The sequence below is a fragment of the Ovis aries genome, chromosome 6 (genome assembly GCF_016772045.2).
Source record: "Ovis aries strain OAR_USU_Benz2616 breed Rambouillet chromosome 6, ARS-UI_Ramb_v3.0, whole genome shotgun sequence".
Classification (NCBI taxonomy): domain Eukaryota; kingdom Metazoa; phylum Chordata; class Mammalia; order Artiodactyla; family Bovidae; genus Ovis; species Ovis aries.
In genome coordinates, this window is record NC_056059.1 from 98769279 (window position 1) to 98787683 (window position 18405).

Consider the following 18405-nt stretch of genomic DNA (forward strand, 5'->3'; position numbering starts at 1 on the left):
AACCCAGGTATTGAACACAGGTCTCCTTCAGTGCAGGTGGATTCTTTACCTTCTGAGCCACCAGCAAAGCCCATCAAAAGTCTAGATTGTTACCTGTGCTTCTGAGCTATCCTTGTGGGGGAGGAAAAAAGTTTTCCTCTGCCTCTCTAGGTTCTTTTGACTAGTCTCAGACTTAATTGACATGAGACAGATTAATAAGAGAAAGTGAAATTTAATTACATTTGTAGGAGGAATCCTAACATGAGAGCCCCCAGAGACAGGTAAAATGAGGTATATATGATCTCCTGGACTAAAGAGAAAGGGATAGGGGTCTGGGACTTCAAAGAGAAAGAAATTTCACAGAGGGAACAAGAAGAGCAAATGTTTGGTAAACAAATATTTGCTGGGCCATATAGAAATAATAGGACACAGAATTTCATTTTTTTATCAAATGTTTTTTAAATGAAGTTTTATTTATTTATTTTTATTTTATTTTGGTCATGCTGCATGGCTGGTGGGATCTTAGTTCCCTGGCCAGGGATTGAACCTGTGGCCCCTGCAGTGGAAGCTGAAGTCCTAACCCCTTGACTGCCAGGGAATTCCCCAGACAGAGAATTTTAACAAACAGATTTTGCTAGGTTCCTCCCTGTCTACCAAACCTAGCTCACATTGTACTGTACTTATCTATGGTGATAGCTCCCTTCCTGGAACAAATCCTCTTTCTCCAGTTTGTAGGCAATTGAAGAGGGAAGGAGATAAAAACTCTTCCTGATCCATTTGTTTTTTTAGAAAACAACCAGTCTACAGTAATCTTCACGCCAAAGAGACATATTTTGGGGTGATAAATTTTGCTCCCAGGTGGCACAGTGGTAAAAGAATCCACCTGCCAACGCAGGAAACTCAAGAGACACAGGTTTGATCCCTGGGTCAGGAAGATCTCCCCGAGAGGGAAATGGCAACCCACTCCAGTATTCTTGCCTGGAAAATCCCACGGACAGAGGACCCTGGTGGGTTGCAGTCCATGGGGTTGCAAAGAGTCAGACATGACTGAGGATGCATGCATTTGCCATCCAGATTAATTTACTAGAGTGACTCAGAGAACTTAGGAAAACATTTCACTTACCAATGATCAGTTTTGCTTTTTTTTCTTAATAAAAGAACATAACTATGAAACAGACAGATGGAAGAGACGAACAGGGCAAGCACAGAGCTTCCACTCTCTCTAGACAGATACCACTCTCCCGTCACCACCATGTGTTCCCAACCCTGAAGCCCTTGAACCCTGTTCCTTTGGGGTTTTTTGGAGGCCTCATTATATCGGCATGATTGACAAAATCACTAGCCGTTGATGACTGAACTCAGTCTTTTGTCCTTCTGCCCCCTCTGGAGGTCTGAGTGGGAGTAAAAGTTCCAACTCACTAACAGGTGGTTGGTTCTTCTTGCTGCTAGCCTCTATCCTGCAGGACGTCCCACTCCAGTATTCTTGCCTGGAGAATTCTATGGACAGAGGAGCCTGGCTACATACACTCCATAGGGTCACATAGAGTCAGACACAACTGAGCGATTAACACAGTCACTTCTAAAAGTCCCCTCTTTAGTATAAATTCTGCTGTGCTCAAAGGGGGTTCCTTGCGAATGAGATAAGACACTCTTACCACTCAGGAAATTCTAAGGATTTCAGGAACTTTGTGCCAAGAACTGGGGGCAAAGATCAAATCTTTTTCTTATATGACAATATTATATAAATATTCATAAATATGTGTTCCATATATAAATGTTATAAACCCACTCCAGTGTTCTTGCCTGGAGAATCCCAGGGTCGGGGGAGCCTGGTGGGCTGCGTCTATGGGGTCACACAGAGTCGGACACGACTGAAGTGACTTAGCATGTATATAGAAGTCAGAAGGGGACTTAAAAGATATAGCCATTCTAGTCCTAATATAAACTTAACCTGCATAAACTTCTTCCTTCCTTAAAGAAACAAACAGGCAAGTGTTTGTAGTCAGGTCACTAGACTTAGCTTAGGACATTTTCTGTGAAAATAAAAGACATGCTCCAAGGACGAGAGAGCAGTAGCGTGCTGAAGCGTACTTGTTCCAGCTGGCTATGCAACTTACTCTTTCAGAAGCTGGAAACAGATGAGCTCACTGTTAAAGACACATTAACTGGAGGGCAGTGATAAATAGCAATCTAGAGACTGCCATTCATTTGCAGCCAAAACAAATAGACTGAGACAGATAAGCACTTCAGGTAAAGGGTCATACGCCTGCCTCTGAGGATGAGGTACATTCTAAAGTGGCTGCCTTTGCTGGTCTAGCCATCCAAGGTGGACTTTTCCTACCTATCCCCCTCACCCCGCCCACCCCCAGTTATAAATGTTGCAATAGTTTGCCAGTTGGGATCTGCTACAGAGGGATAGGCGTTCTTGCAACCCTGATTCAGTGGAGGACAACAGAGAGCTTCTGAGTGTGCACTGACCCTAGGATAAGGGTACTCTTTGAGGATGTGGGTCTTCATAGGGTTTCTGGGGGACAAGTATGATGTTTAGGCCAAGGGTCAGCATTGCCAGGGAATACCTCCTGATCACACAACCCTCCTCCTCCATGTGTTCTATTACATTAATTCAACAAGGAAGTTATTAGACTGATGTGATTCTGTGCTGTGGTGGTCTAAATGCATACCTGCTCAGTCATTTAATTGGTAATTACCTCAGGGTTAGGCGATCAAAATACTAAGGATAACCAGTCACAAATAGCCAAACTAAGTTTCAAATGATAGCCAGATAATTTCTTTTTTCCTGTTTCCACACTTTCTTTGAATGTCTTTCCCTTGGCTCCTCTCTGAAGAGAGTTCCTAACTGCTTTCAGTTTGGCCTTAAAACTATTTTATGTGAAGCAGATGTTCTTTGTGAAAATTATAATTGACAATAAAGTGAGTATGAAATGATACCTGCTAAGAAACATGAGAATAATAAGAGAAAAATTATGAAAGGCATCCCTGTTTCTCAGTGGTACTGGTGGAACTGAACTCTCATTGCCTATTGCAGCAAATTCAACAACAAACTTCAATACTGGCTTTTCCTTTTCCTCCATCTCACTCTCCCTGATCTCTCATGCCTGCTTCCTGAGATCCCAAATAAACTACTGGACCCCAAGTCCTTATCTCAGACTTTTCTTCTACCTAAGCATAGGAAGGGGTTGAACCCAACACACTAGTGGTTCTATATCCTGTTTCTAGATTCTCTAGTCAAATGCTAATGGTTACCGTACTTGGTATAGAGGCCCTGAACTGGTAATTCTGTTAACTCTGGCTAGGATAGTAAATTTGTAACTTTGGCATGAGAAAATGACATTTTCGTACAAATTGTGTTTATATAGGTTTTGTAATTAATGTTGTTTTTAAGGTGTTTAAATGCTTAGGGAACTTGATCTACTAAATTTTTGTGTGATTTTTTTTTAGATGTATAAGAATTTTTTTTTAATTGTGTTTTAAATTTTTTAAGGTATGTTTAGAAATATTTTGTTAAATATGCAGATTTGCCTTATTAAGTTTGTTGTGCTGCAGTTTCAGGTAAACTAGCCGTGTTAGTGTCCTTTGCAAGGTCTATGGGAATGTAAATAAACATATAAGTTGCATTTGATAAAGTAACCTAAGAACTAATTTAAAAACTAGTGGACTATCATCAACCATACAAAAATAAATGTCTAAACTGCTATAGGAGGAAAGAAATATGACTAAAGCTACTCAGATGATGGGGAAGGCATTGAAACTGCTGTTTGAGCTGGGTCTTTTTCCTTTTTTTAATATTTTTTTATTTGATGTGCCAGGTGTTAGCTGCAGCATGGGGGATCTTCCATCTTTGCTGTGATGTGTGGGATCTTTGGGGCTTCCCAGGTGGCACTAGTGGTAAAGAATCTGCCTGCCATTGCAGGAGGCATGAAAGACTCGGGTTCAATCCCTGGGTGAGGAAGATCCCCTGGAGGATGGAATGGCAACCCACTCCAGTGTTCTTGCCTGGGAAATCCATGGACAGAAGAGGCTGGTAGGCTATAGACCATAGGGTCGCACAGAGGTGGACATGAACGACCCTGAAACAACTTAGCACGCATGTGGGATCTTTAGTTGCAGCATGTGGGGTCTAGTTCCCTGACCAGGGATCGAAGCTGGGCCCTCTGCACTGGGAGTTTGGAGTCTTAGCCACTTGACCACCAGGGAAGACCTTGGGTCTTAATAAACATAAAAGTTTGCCGCATAGAGAGGACGGTTAGAAGAGTCCAGATGCAGAGCAGAAGGAGCAGCACTAAAGGTCCAGAAGCAAAAGGTGAAGGAGGCCGTTTGTCCAGATTGTTCAACCAGCGTGTGGGCGGGAGAACAGAATTCATGGGGTAAGCAGCAAGAATTGAGGCCAAAGAAAACAGCCCGTGCTGTTCTGGAAGGGCCTATCTACTAAGGGAATGGAGAGCCATTTTAATTTTTAAGCACATTTTAAGCCCATTTAAGCCCATTAAAATTTTCAAGAATTTTAAGCAAAGTCAAAGAGACCAATTAGGAGATTATAACAATACCAGTGAAAAATTGGGCCTTGAATTTATTAAGTGGCCGAAGGGACAGGGAGAAGAAAAATAGACTGGATTGAACTTTGATCATGATCCGATCTCCATGATGAGGGAGGGAATTATGTTTGTGCCTGATGGTCTCTTTTCGTCAAGGTCAACTCTTGGTGTAGGGAAGGCTGAAAGGACAAACAAAGGTTAGGGTATAAACAAAGTGGTGAAGGAAACAAGGGATCTGTAGGCTTACGCTTTATTAAAAGAATAATCATTGTAACATTAGGTTACAAAAATTACTTTATTTCAAATGTGAAAATATAAAAACCACTGACATATAAAATTTAAAGATATTAAAGCATCCAAACTTTAGGTACCAGCTTTAGCTCCTTATAAATGTACTTAAATGAGACAATATTCATAACAGGCATAAATATAATTACAGGCTGCAGTCCATGGGGTCGCTAGGAGTCAGACACGACTGAGCGACTTCACATTCACTTTTCACTTTCATGCACTGGAGAAGGAAATGGCAACCCACTCCAGTGTTCTTGCCTGGAAAATCCCAGGGATGGGGGAGCCTGGTGGGCTGCCATCATCTATGGGGTCGCACAGAGTCAGACACGACTGAAGCGAGTTAGCAGCAGTTAGCAGTAGAATTAAGATACAGGAGAAAATAATACATTCTGTTACTGATAAAAGCAGGGAGCTGTAGTGATCAATGTCACAGACTTCTCAACACCCTTCATTCCAAGATTATTAGGAGACAACTGGAGGAATCTCACTGATGTTGGCAGTTGGAGACAGTGGCTATGCAACCCTCTCTTGGCCAGTATGACACAAGGACACAGGAAGAGAGGTTTGGTGAGAGAACCTCTGAGACGTTCAAAAGTCTATGAAGAAGACAGAAAAAGGGCTCATCTTTCTCTGGCTACTTCCAGGTCTGAATGGGCCCATGGAAGAGCTACAGACATCATGCCTCCAGCTTGAGAATGAAGCTGGTGACAGAGCAGAGAGATACAAGCAACCTGTTTCTTTGGTGACATTTTCAGCAGTGGAGCTCACCCAACTTGAACTTCTCACTATGTGGGATTACGAATGTCTGGTGGTTCAAGCCACTGGAATCAGGGTTTTCTGTTACTTGCAGCCAACTAAAGCAAGAATTTAAGGTAAATTAAAGGTAAGCATGGGGCTTCTCTGGTGGCTTAGACAGTAGAGAATCTGCCTGCAATGAGAGAGACCTGGGTTCAATCCCTGGGTCGGGAAGATCCTCTGGAGAAGGGAATGGCAACCACTCCAGTATTCTTGCCTGGAGAATTCCATGGCCAGAGGAGCCTGGTGGGTTACATACAGTCCATGGGGTTACAGAGTCGGACACGACTACGTGACTAACAGAGATAAACACGAACAGATGGTTGTAATGTATGGAGTTAAATTTTCTCCTCCTGGTAAATCTATTTCATTTGCAGTCATTTTTTATTTCATTTGAAGTGTATATAATCCCTTCCCTCTGAATTGTCATTAATCTTTTTAAAAAATACTATCACATCTAGCCATCTGTCTTCTCACATGGTATTACTGACAAAGACAAACAACAAAGGGAAGGGAAACAGCAACTGAACTCAGCTCTCCGTTAAGATGCAAAGAGATTGTCTCTCTTTCATAGACGATTTGGAGCTTGTGATAGCAAACTTTTTCTATAGCAGTCAGTAGAGATAGCATATAAGGGAAGAATCTGACAGTTTCCTAGTAACTGTTTTATTTTAAATAAAAACAACTAAATACTTTCTTGAAACTAATAATATATCCTTCACATACTTGGCTCCTGGCTGTATTATATCATGTACATTTTTAATAACTTTAAAATACTACATGTAAACATATAACCATGGTGTTTGGCCTTATTAGCAGGGGTCCACTTAGAACAAAATTCTGTGCTAAATCTCATACTGAGTCTCCCAAGGACTCGAAATCTCCCACCCACTGGGTCTGTAATACATCTGCTTGCCTTCCTATAGTTTGAATTTTGCTTTCCTCTTATCAATACACTCAAAAATTCAATCTCCAGGCTAGTACATGTCTTTCACTTTCAGATACAAGCAGCAACTTTGGCATTTCTTATCACAAAAAATCCGTATGAGAAAGGTGGCATGCCCAGTGAACTTCCTGGGTAGAGAGGTTTTCCTATCAAAGCTGGCAGGGTTTGTTCGTCCACCATCTTCAGAATTTGGTCATTGAGCTGGACAGATCTGCAAAGGGGAAAGATGCATCCAGGTTAGCCAAGCTGTACATCTTCCATCTAGTCTATAAAAGTCCTGAGAACTTTTTAAGGCCCCAATTTTTTTCCTGTGGCAGTTTATATCATGTAACTTGTATTTGAACACTATGTCAGGTAGGTATTTGACCGAGATGACCTTTAAGCTACACTGGTAGAGCTGAACAGTTGTGACAGAAACCATACGGTCTGCAAAGCCCCCAAATATTTACTATCCGGCCCTTTACAGAAAATGAAGCACATACAATCCATACTAGGCAAGATGATGGAGGTGTAAAAAGGATGAAGATGACATACTTCTGGATTTGTGGCATTTTTGGGGGGAATGGTAAGTAATTGTAAACATCTAGATATGAAGCAAATATATAGGATGGAATATGACTTGCATGAATTTAACATACAAAATGATTGTCAATTTCCCACTTGTAACTATGTCTGTAAACCCTCTTACTCCCCGTCTCCCAGGAGGTATGTATTCATTTTCTTAAGCTGTTAAGCTACTTTGGTAGAATATATATTGCTGCGGTGAAGAAAAATGATTTTCTTTAGCTAAACCATGGATTTAAAAAAATAATTGTTTTCTTTGCATCTCACTATTAAAATTTAAATTAAAAACTGAGTCAAAAATAGAAAAAAATCAAGGACAAGTGTTATGTATATTTATTATTATTGAAATCAAATTAATATATACTTGGGCTTCCCTGGTGGCTCAGACGGTAAAGAATCTGCCTGCAATGTGGGAGATTGCAACCCAGGGATGCAATGTTCCATCCCTAGGTTGGGAAGATCCCCTGGAGGAGGGTATGGCAATCCACTCCAGTGTTCTTGCCTGGAGAATCCCCATGCACAGTGGGGCTTGGTGGGCTACAATCTATGAGGTCACAAAAAGTCGGACACAACTGAAGCAACTAAACACAGCAATATATTCTTATGGCAACAAATCTTATATAAGTAAGAGCTTAGGAAAAAAGCTTTAGTCTACTTTTAGTTTTATTGATACTTACTTCCATAATTCTAAATGATATTTTTATCTCTTTTATCTTTTTCTTAAATGGTTTTTATGTTATGAAATTTTTATAAAGAAAAAGTTTTATATTGTTGAAAATTTAGGTTAATGCCAGAGTTTATGTCATACCTCTAATACATATATTATATGTAGAATACTTATAACAGTGCCTTGTACATAATAAGCATGTAAAAGTATTATCTATCATCATCCTTATTATGCAGATAAATAAATATAACAGAAGCAAACTATCTCATGACCATTTTTAAGATTTTGATGTATATTTCTTCATCTCTTTTTAATGTATGTATGAACATACATATTTTCATATGGACAAAAATGAGCATACAGTATATAGTCTCTTAAAACTTGATTCTTTCCCCCTTAACATATCCTAACATTTGCTCACACCATTAAACATTCATCCACTGCATCATTCTAATGACTGCACAAGATTCCATTGTACCAGCATTTTATTTACTAAATTGTCTAGTGTTAGACACTTGTTTGTTTCCAGTTTAGCATTGTTATAAAGTTTTCATTTTTAAAGAGCTCTCACACTCTATCCTTACCAAGTATCAGTCAGCAGAGAAATTAGTTTCCATTATTCCTTGCTTAAATGCCCAGTTGTGGGCTCTGTACCTAAAGATGTAATAAGATAACCATAATTGTGCTGAAGGCTAACAAGCCTGCATTGCAGTTACACTCAGCTCACATGCACCCGAGCTTTGTCTCAGCACCTATATCACAGCACTTCCTGCAAGGGGTGGAGGAGGAAACGCCACGACCACCATCAGGAAACCGCAAACAAAAATAGGTCTTGACAACATCTCTAAATGGTGATAGTTAGAGCTCTTCTGCAAGAGATTGAGGACTGTGACAGAGGTGCACAAAAACGTTTCAGAAAGTCTTTGAGAGAGGTCACAGGGTTTAAAGCTAAGTCTGATCACTGTAAATTAATGCTGCTCTGGGTTAAGATGATGAAACATGGGCAAGATAATATCTAATCTACCTGTCTACACTGTTTAATCAGCTATGAATATAGCTAAAAGGTGTTATCCGCATACTGAGTGTAAGCTTAAAGCATGTGGAATATTTCCTTATTGGGCGGGCCAATAAGGGTAGGGTTTTATTTGAAGGTAGTGTCTTATTTCCTATTTCTAAGTTAGTAATATGGTGACAAGAAATAGAAGACATGCTTGTCAAGTTTCAGACCAAATAGAGCTGGAAGGAATTAGCAAGCAACAGATTTGGTAGAATTGGAGAAGGTGGGCAAAATTCATCTGAGATAACTATAAAATACTGCTTTTATGTTAACGTATATTCAGTTCAAATATTTATTAAATACTTATGATACAGGACCTTATATGGGCACTATACAAGTTATATAAGTGAAAACTAACTTTTTAAAGGTAATCATTATTTAACCCCCTGAGGCTGTTAGCATAAGCATGTGTGCAAACTGCGCATTCATTAAACGTATCTGGGATACTTTTGCAACATTTTAAAGAGAGAAAAATATAAGTAATATATAGTCATCAAGAAGAACTTAGGGTAATACAACAATGTCCACAATTTCACCAGTTTTCCAAGTATAAAGCATGAAATATATGATCAGAATGCAACAGGGTCTGGTAAAAAAGCATAGAGAAGAATCCCTGAAAAAACTGGGCATATTGAGCCTGGAGAGAAGACAGTCCAATTGTCCCTCAAATATCTGAGAGTTATTCTGGAGAAAACAGAGCATTCTGTGTTGTTTCAGATTAAGAGTAGCAAACTCAAATGCCCTCGGGGTCAAGGAAGTGACGTACCAGCAGTAGGACAGGCCCATGACAGCAGGGTCACATAGGGACTAAGGGGAACAGAGAGCTAGATGAGTTGTCTAAAGTGAATAATCCCAGTTCAGCTCCATCGAATTGGGAAAACACCCCAGAGTTGCCAGAGCACCTATTTTCAAAGGAAAGCTAGAAATCCAGATATTTTAATACTTGTCAATTTTTACAACATTGACACCTAATTGGAAATAAAAATTAACACAGAGTGTATGCTACTCTCCCCTACCAGAAAGAGAAGAAAAAAAAAATCCTCTAAACCCACTTGTCCGCAGGCATGAAGTGCAGATTCCATCCTCTGCTCCAGAGAATAGAACTAAGAGCAGCAGATGAAAGGTCCAAAGGCACCTTCTCCTTGCCACAGAGAACAGTCACCAGCAGATGCTGTGAGATCCAACAGAGAGGAAACAAACAGGGCTGAATGGCCCTAGATACCCATCTAAGGCTAAACAAAAATGATCTCGAAGACTTTGCTTTTTGCTGTGCCACTCAGGATCTTAGTTCCCCAACCAGGGATCGACCCTGTGACACCTGCATTGGGAGCACAGAGTCTCAACCACTGGACCACCAGCGAAGTCCCTCTTAAGATACATCTAACTCTACAACTGTTATTCGGTTACTTCAGAGTTTTTCCCTTCTTGGCGCCAGACACAAATATGCTAAGAGCTTTAAAAAGTGTCAAAATCCCCAAAGAGAGAAGTATCTGTTATTCAAATATACATTATTTATAACGGGGGAAAAAGTATGGGAGAAAACAGTAGGAAAATGAGTAAGCAAACCATGGTATTTTATAAAACATGCAGCCCATTAAAATGTCTACAAAGACTATAAATGGAAAGATACTTGGGAAAACTTGTGGGTTCTCCTTCAATTTCTCCTATTAGAAGTTGTATGATTACAGTTATATATAGTAAAATAAAGGACAGGAAAAAAATCATGGAGTGATACCCATTGTTAATAATGTTTGTCTGTGGGGATAGGCGGAGAAGGCAATGGCACCCCACTCCAGTACTCTTGCCTGGAAAATCCCATGGACGGAGGAGCCTGGAAGGCTGCAGTCCATGGGGTCGCTGAGGTCGGACACGACTGAGCGATTTCACTTTCACTTTTCACTTTCATGCACTGGAGAAGGAAATGGCAACCCACTCTAGTGTTCTTGCCTGGAGAATCCCAGGGACGGAGGAGCCTGGTGGGCTGCCGTCTATGGGGTCGCACAGAGTCGGACACGACTGAAGCGACTTCGCAGCATGGGGATAGGACTCTGGAGAAAGCATGTTTAATGGCACTTTTTCAGGTTCTGATGCTGTCACTGAAAACATCACTCATAGCGCATTTGCAGAGATGGGAGATCCACTAAAAGAGGAACTGGCAACCCACTCCAGTACTCTTGCCGAGATAATCCCATGGACAGAGGAGCTTGGCGGGCCAGAGCCCATGGAGTGGCAAAGAGTCAGACACAACTGAGCAACTGAGCACACACACGCAGTGTGAGAATAGCCATGAAGAAAAGAGATCCTTCCAACACATGCTGGACAGAAATATTTGTCATGCCTAACTCATTCTTGGGTAGTCTGGTTTTAGAAGACTGTTTATTTATTTGGCTGCGCCTTATTTGCACATGCAGGGTCTTCAGTCTTTGTTATGGCATGCAAACTTTAGTTGCAGCAGATGGGATCTAGTTGCCTGACCGGGAATTAAACCCAGGTGCCTTGCATTGGGAGCATGGAGTGCTAACCATTGGACCACCGGGGAAGTCCCTTGGGTATTCTGTTGAATATAAGCTTTTTAAGACATATTCAATCATGGGCTTTTAGAAGTAAAATGTTTAAGAACCAACTTTAAATAATTCACCTAAAGGCACATTTCTGACCACCCTTTTTCTTCACTCTAACCAATAAAAAACTTGTGATACTGTAAGAGAATCACATCCATGACACATGATATTTTATAGCAACTCCTATGCCTTTATATAGCAATTACATACAGGTATTTTTGCTTTAGTGACTGTATTACCAAGGATTATTTTTTTGGAGCAAATAATCTAAATGCATTGAGTGGATCCTGATATACATCAAGTTGTCTTGAAATGAAAACATTTCTGTAAGATAACTGCTGTTTGTCTTCCCATCCTACTGCTTTGATTCTCCAAATGAGTTACACCTGTATTGGTGTGTATTCACATATAACTTCCTGAATATTAAGAATTGTTAGAACTTGAAATAGTTGATTTTTTTTCTTTTGCTCCCTGTCAACACACAATATTCTGGCAAATACCAATAAAATTCACTTTGGGTGAAAGTTGGAAATGAACCAAGAAAATTACTCACTTAGAAAGTAAGCCATCGGGTCCTGAAGGTTTTACGAGGTATTTATCCACTCGATTGTTAAAAAAGTGATGTGGTAACTTCAGGTACTTGGTGACATTATGGAGGTTTAAGGCATAGAGAGTTAAATCTCCTTCTTTATACCTGGGGCTGAAAGCAAATACATGAACTCAATAAGAGTGTTTATTTAATTTAAGCAATTAAGTAGTTGGTTACAATATAATCACGGATAATACCAAATGTATTTAGTATTTTTAGTGATGCTGCACCCTCTTTGCATCTTCCAGTTATGATAGTATCAGACAGCTGATGTGGTCCTGTTTTGAAAATGTGATAAAAATATTGCTCTTTACACAACCATTTCCTGGGCTTTAGCACTTTGTAATCTTTGCTGCTTTGCCAGACTGACTTGTGAGGAAGTCAGTCAGCTCATACATGTTCAAACTTAGGAAAGCTAAATGATAAAAGGAAAATTTTGTGGGCTCATATGAATTCATATTATAAACCATATAAACCAAGACTTTTTCTAACCTTATGAAAAGACCAACACAAATAAGAAAGTTAAATCTACCAACATTTTACAGAATTTATCCACCTAAGTCATTCCCTACCAGTCCTAATGGGGCCACTCACCAAACACAGAGTTCCCACTCAGTGAAATAGGAAACCGTGGATAGCCTTTGTAGCTAAAATTAATATTTTAGTATTATTCTATCAGGAAAGACAAACTGAAACTAAGAAGAGAAAAATTTCAAACTTAGGAATATTTTTTGCTACCTAAAGCCAGAGTACTATACTATAAAAATCTCTATGGCCTCTCAATTCCAGAAACTGGGTTAAAACTTCTGAAAACATGAGAGTTGTTATCAGTCACCTTTTAATTTTTCTTCTTTATTTAATTAATCAGATATGATTCAAAATGATAAGTATAGTCACATAATTATTCACTCATATGAATTCATATTTATATTCATCCATAGTCATTCAATTGATTAATCATGCATATGAAATCTGTTTTATGTGCTTACATTTGTACTATTCTTTATTTAAATTCAGGATATATTTTTATTATGTATTATGTTAATCAAATCATTGTACAAATCTTTGCTGGACTGTAAATGCCTACATTTAACCTCTTTTTTTTTTTTTTTTAGCTTGACTCTGGCACCATATCACTATGAGAATGAAAACAAATAAAGGACAATGAGACACGTTAGATCCACTGTATAAATGGAAGACAGCAGGGTGTTAGAGTAGGAAGTTGTGTGCTTACTTATTAAAACTTGATTGGTAAAGGGTGTGTTACACACTTACTGGTTGATGTTTGTGCAATGAAGATATACTCGCAGTTTGTGTCTGTCTGGACCTTTCACACTTGCTATTAACACTTTGTTGCCCACCAGTTTCTTGAACAGAAGAGAGAGCCAATAATCCTAGTTGGAGTGATTGGAGAGGGGAGGGACAAAATAGATCTTTACTTACTTTTTAACAAAAACAGTGTCAAACAAATAGCTATCCTACAAACAGCGTGATTGTTATCCTGGAGGTATTCAAAAAGGATTTATCTTTTGGTCTGTGTTGCCACCGTGAATCTGAGGGCAGGATCTTGTTGCTGCTGTTCATCACCAGAGGACTATATTTCCATGATTCAGAGGGCTATGTCTGCTAGGAGGTAGATCTCAAGAATATAACTGATTGCTCAGAGGCAGTTTAAATATTCTGTGTTGTCTGTCATCCAAGAATTCAAAACTCAGAGCAAAAATTTTACATACACACTCACATACACATATACACATACAGAGCCAAGTTTGAAAGATAAAAACTTCTATCTGTGGAACAGAACTGCCTCTGAAACCTTAGCAAAATGCAGAATGTGGAAAACATTATAGAACAAATTACCTGGTTTGTTTAATTAATCAATTCCAAGGGACAAAAAAAAAAAGAGAGGGAGGGAGAAGTTAAAGATTAACAGGCTTAAGAGATATAATAAATGCTTAAAAAAGAGACATAATATATGCAATATATGGACCTTGTTTGGATTCTGATGTGAATAAACCAACTGCTAAAGACAGTTGAGACAGTAAGGAAAATGTGAAACACTGACTAAATATTTAATGATATTAAGAAGTTATTGTCAATATTTTAAAGTGTGATAATTATACTGTGTTATGTTTTTCCAAAGGAGAAACATACTGAAATACTTACAGATAAAATGATATACCTGAGGTTTGCTTGGAAGTAATCCAGTAAGTGGGAGGTGAGGGACAGGTAGGATTATGGATTAAACAAGATTAGGGCTTCATATATTTTTCCCTTTGAAATTTTTCATAATAAGAAAGTTATTTTTTAATTCACTAGATATATATAACGTCAACCCTTCCTCCCAGGTCTCCCACATTGCAGGTGGATTCTTTACCAGCTGAGCCACAGGGAAGCCCTTGAACTGAGATAAAGCAGATTTAATAGGCAAACAGCTTTTGTTTCTCTGCTTTAGATTTTACACTGGAGACTTAAGGTTTTACAGAGAAGAATCAATTAAATGCTTTCAAAAGAGGCATAACTTTAGCACGATTCTGTGAGGGGAGGTGGGTGGGTGGATAGAAAGCAAGCAGGTTAAGAGCCAGGATTTGTATAGGATTCTTTAGAATAACAAGACAGTGTGACCTCCAGCAAATCCCACAAGCATCCCTTAATTTGAACGTCCCTGTGTGAAAAATGAGAAAGCAAATCCACCCTGAATATTCATTGGAAGGACTGATGCCAAAGCTGAAACTTCAGTACTTTGGCCACCTGATGCAAAGAACCGATTCATTAGAAAAGATCCTGATGCTGGGAAAGATTGAGGGCAGGAGGAGAAAGGGACGACAGAGGATGAGATGGTTGGATGGCATCACTGACTCAATGGACATGAGTTTGAGCAAACTCCAGGAGACAGTGAGGGATAGGGAGGCCTGGTGTGCTGCAGTTCACGGGGTCACAAAGAACAGGAAACCACCTAGCCACTGAACAACAAAAACATTTGAAAAATGGGGAGTCAAGCCTGGCGTCTTGTGATGACCTAGAGGGGTGGGATGGGAGGAGAGAGGGAGGTTCAAAAGAGAGTGGATATATATACACACACATATATAAAATTATGATTTATTTGCATTGTTGTACAGCAAAAACCAGCACATTATAAAGAAATTATCCTCCAATTAAACAATTAATAAATAGATAGATGAATATAAGACACCTGTGTTGCCACCTTCCAGGACTGTTATGCAAATCAAATAAGAAAACAGACATGTACAATAGCTTTAAGGCTGATTCCCTAGGATCCTGCAGATGTCAATGGTACCATTTACTCCTTCAAGTTTTTCTAGCTGACTTGTAAACCTTGAGGAAGAAATATATTTAGCATATATACAAAGAATTCTTAAGTCAAAAGTTTGTGTTTGAAGCTTTAGACAACATTATAAATAGCTGGCATTAGTTATAAAGAGTGACGGGGTAAAGTAGCGAATTTCTAGATATTGTACTTAGAGCACATTGTGAAGAAATTATTAACTTCTCTTCCTTGTTCAAGGTCCATTTAAGAAATGGCCAGTAGTAGATTTTGGATATTTGTTCAGTGAAATGATCATACTTGGTTTAACTCATTTTATAAATGACTTGGGGAAGAGATTCCATTTTGTAGAAATGTTTTATTATGAACAGTGTGCTCCATGAGCTTGGACCACTATAGATTAAAAGTAATTTTAGGGGGATATCTATAAACCACAAAAGCCCAGCTTATATTTAGCATGTGCTTTTTGCAGACCTTCTTAGCTTTCCTACAGTGTTCAAATAATTCCCGTAGGAATTATTCTTAGAAAACAGATATTCTCAAATGCTATTTTAGACAACAAAAATCAAGGTCATACTTCTCAGAGCTATATCTATACTATTCATATATATATATATATCTTCAAGGTGGTTTTTATATGAAAGGCTACAGTTCCTGATTTAGCACCAGATGTAGTTGGAGATAGGGTGGAAATGAGACTTTATTCATAAATATCTTGAAGATTATTAACAAAATAGCCAATCTTAGGGTGATATTTTTGAACAAATACATGGTACTAGGTCATCTAAAAGTTAAGTAACATGACATAAAAACATTTTGAAACTTTGGATACTAATGGCAATTTCAACTTTGATTTACTTTGAAAACTAGTTGATTCAAGTTTGTTATCATGTAAAATTGAAGTCATAAAATTTCAAATTACCCCCTTAAAAAAAAAAAACTCATGACATGACCCCAGTGACTCACGTTGAAATCATTATTTCTGGGTCTCTATCTCTTGAGACACAAAAATGTTACAGTGGGTTTCTTCTAAGATTTCTTCCAGTCCACCTTTCCATGGTTTGGCTACTTACTAAGAGCCCTGAATTTAACAAGAGAATTGACTCCTCATAAAAGCTTAAAATGGGCGACCTCAGTAATTTAAACGACTCACCATAATAGGAAAATAATGGTCACTTACAGGCAAAGGTTCAAAATTTCCATCCACTAGGTGGTAGTTTCCGGCTCCAAACAACACTTGCCTCATCACCACTTCTATGCCCATTCTGGCCGACAGGCCCAATTTATCCAGCCACCTGGAACAGAGTGAGGCCAAGCTTTCTTCAGATTTGGAAAACAAAATAACTCAATTTTACCTCTACACTATTCTGATTTATTCCTCTGTGTGGGAAGAGTTGACAGAAAACCAGAAAAGTGGTATTAGTCATGAATAAGACATTCCGATGAAATAGAGACTATCCTTTTCTTCATGTGCTCTCACACTGCTGCATGATAACAAAGTCTTGAAGACTGTTAATATGCCATAGGAGTCCCTATCAGGGTAGGATAACGTCTACAAAGCCATAGATGCCCACAGCTATAGACAATTAGACAATACGGACAATTGTTCTCCATCCTGTTGGATCCATGCTCCCCCTCCCACCCGCCACCTCTCCACCACCATCCCCATGTTGAGGATAGAAGTAAAGGTTGCTGGTGGTCAGTGAAACGCAAAATAATAAGCTTCTATGGACATCTCTTTCCTCCATCTTTTTTTTTTTTAATGTGGACCATTTTTAAAGTCATTATTGAATTTGTTACAGTATTGCTTCTGTTTTACGTTTTGGTTTTTCTTTTTTAACTTAATTTTATTTTTATTTACTTTAACTGGAGGCTAATTACTTTACAATATTGTAGTGGTTTTTGCCATACATTGACATGAATCAGCCATGGGTGTACATGTGTTCCCCATCCTGAACCCCCTTCCCACCTCCCTCCCCATCCCATCCCTCTGGGTCATCCCAGTGCACCAGCCCTGAGCACCCTGTCTTCATGCATCGAACCTGGACTGGCGATTGGTTTTTGATCTAGAGACATGCGGTCCCTAACCAGTTGATCGAACCCACACCCCCTGCATTGGAAGGCAAAGTCCTAACCACAGGACTACCAGGGGACTCCTCCACATTTTTATTTAGTGGCAAAACAAACACTTCCACTGTTTTCTCTGTTCCTCATGCCCCTACATAAGGATAAAGATGTGTGCTTTATTCGGGGCTTCTAAGAATGAGGGTAGGAAAGGAAAGAGAATAAAGCTCAGTGAGGATACAGAACGTTAGGTTAAGGGCGTTAACCGAGTAATAGAATGCAATTCATGGGGTTGCAAAGAGTCGGACACGACTGAGCGACTGAACTGAACTGAACTGAACTGAAACAAGTTGGTTTTCAAGCAATCAAGTTTGTGGAGGTTGGACAAGGTGGTGATTTAGTAAATCTTTACATTCATTGGCAGCCCCTCGGGTGTGACCTCCTACTTCCAGGCTCTAAACGGTCTTGAGAATCTATGAATAGAGCTATAAGTACTCAGTATCCTTCTCAGGGTCAAGGCTCTTGATACACTCTTTCACCACGTACTTCTTTAGAGAAAGGAATGCTTCACATAGTTCTGGGCCATAATTAAGGAACAAAACTTCTAAAGCAGTTCATTCATACAATGATTAATCTGAGGCATGCATTAAAGATGTCCAACTAATTTAGTAAATTATTTTATTGTAAAATCTGGCATGAGTTTTGGAGTTCTGCCATAGAAATTGTCCTTGATTTTTGGCCGATGAGTTATTTCAGCTGAATAGAAGAACAGGAGAGTACTATATAGTCCCTGAGACAAGTGCAGGCTCACTCACATAAAGCCAGCAGCAAAGGTGTTGGACAGCAAGGGTGCTCCACCCCCAAATGCAGAACTGGTCTCTCCTAACCAAACCTTCTTGTGGGGTCTTATCTTCTCAACAATCTGTGGAACAGAAAAGTCTCCTTTGTAATTGCAAGTGAGAGGACAAAATATGATGCTAAAGATTACTCCACATTCAAAACCTTGCATTCCCAAGACCCACCATCCAATACAGTTATAAAATATGTTCACAG

At 39.2% G+C, this 18405-nt stretch overlaps 1 protein-coding gene across 3 annotated transcripts in view; it reads right to left on the minus strand.

Moving 5' to 3' along the window:
* Positions 1-4766: 4766 nt before the first annotated feature.
* HPSE (heparanase) overlaps positions 4767-18405 on the minus strand; it is a 51331-nt gene continuing 37692 nt past the window's right edge. For all 3 annotated transcript variants that reach the window (XM_004009963.6, XM_060417656.1, XM_060417657.1), the window contains 5 exons: positions 18168-18274; positions 16469-16583; positions 13278-13396; positions 11967-12113; positions 4767-6775 (listed from right to left, as the gene is read on the minus strand). In XM_004009963.6, coding sequence (XP_004010012.4) covers positions 6616-6775; positions 11967-12113; positions 13278-13396; positions 16469-16583; positions 18168-18274 — 648 coding nt within the window. In that variant the 3' untranslated portion in view covers positions 4767-6615. The remainder of the gene's footprint in view (positions 6776-11966; positions 12114-13277; positions 13397-16468; positions 16584-18167; positions 18275-18405) is intronic.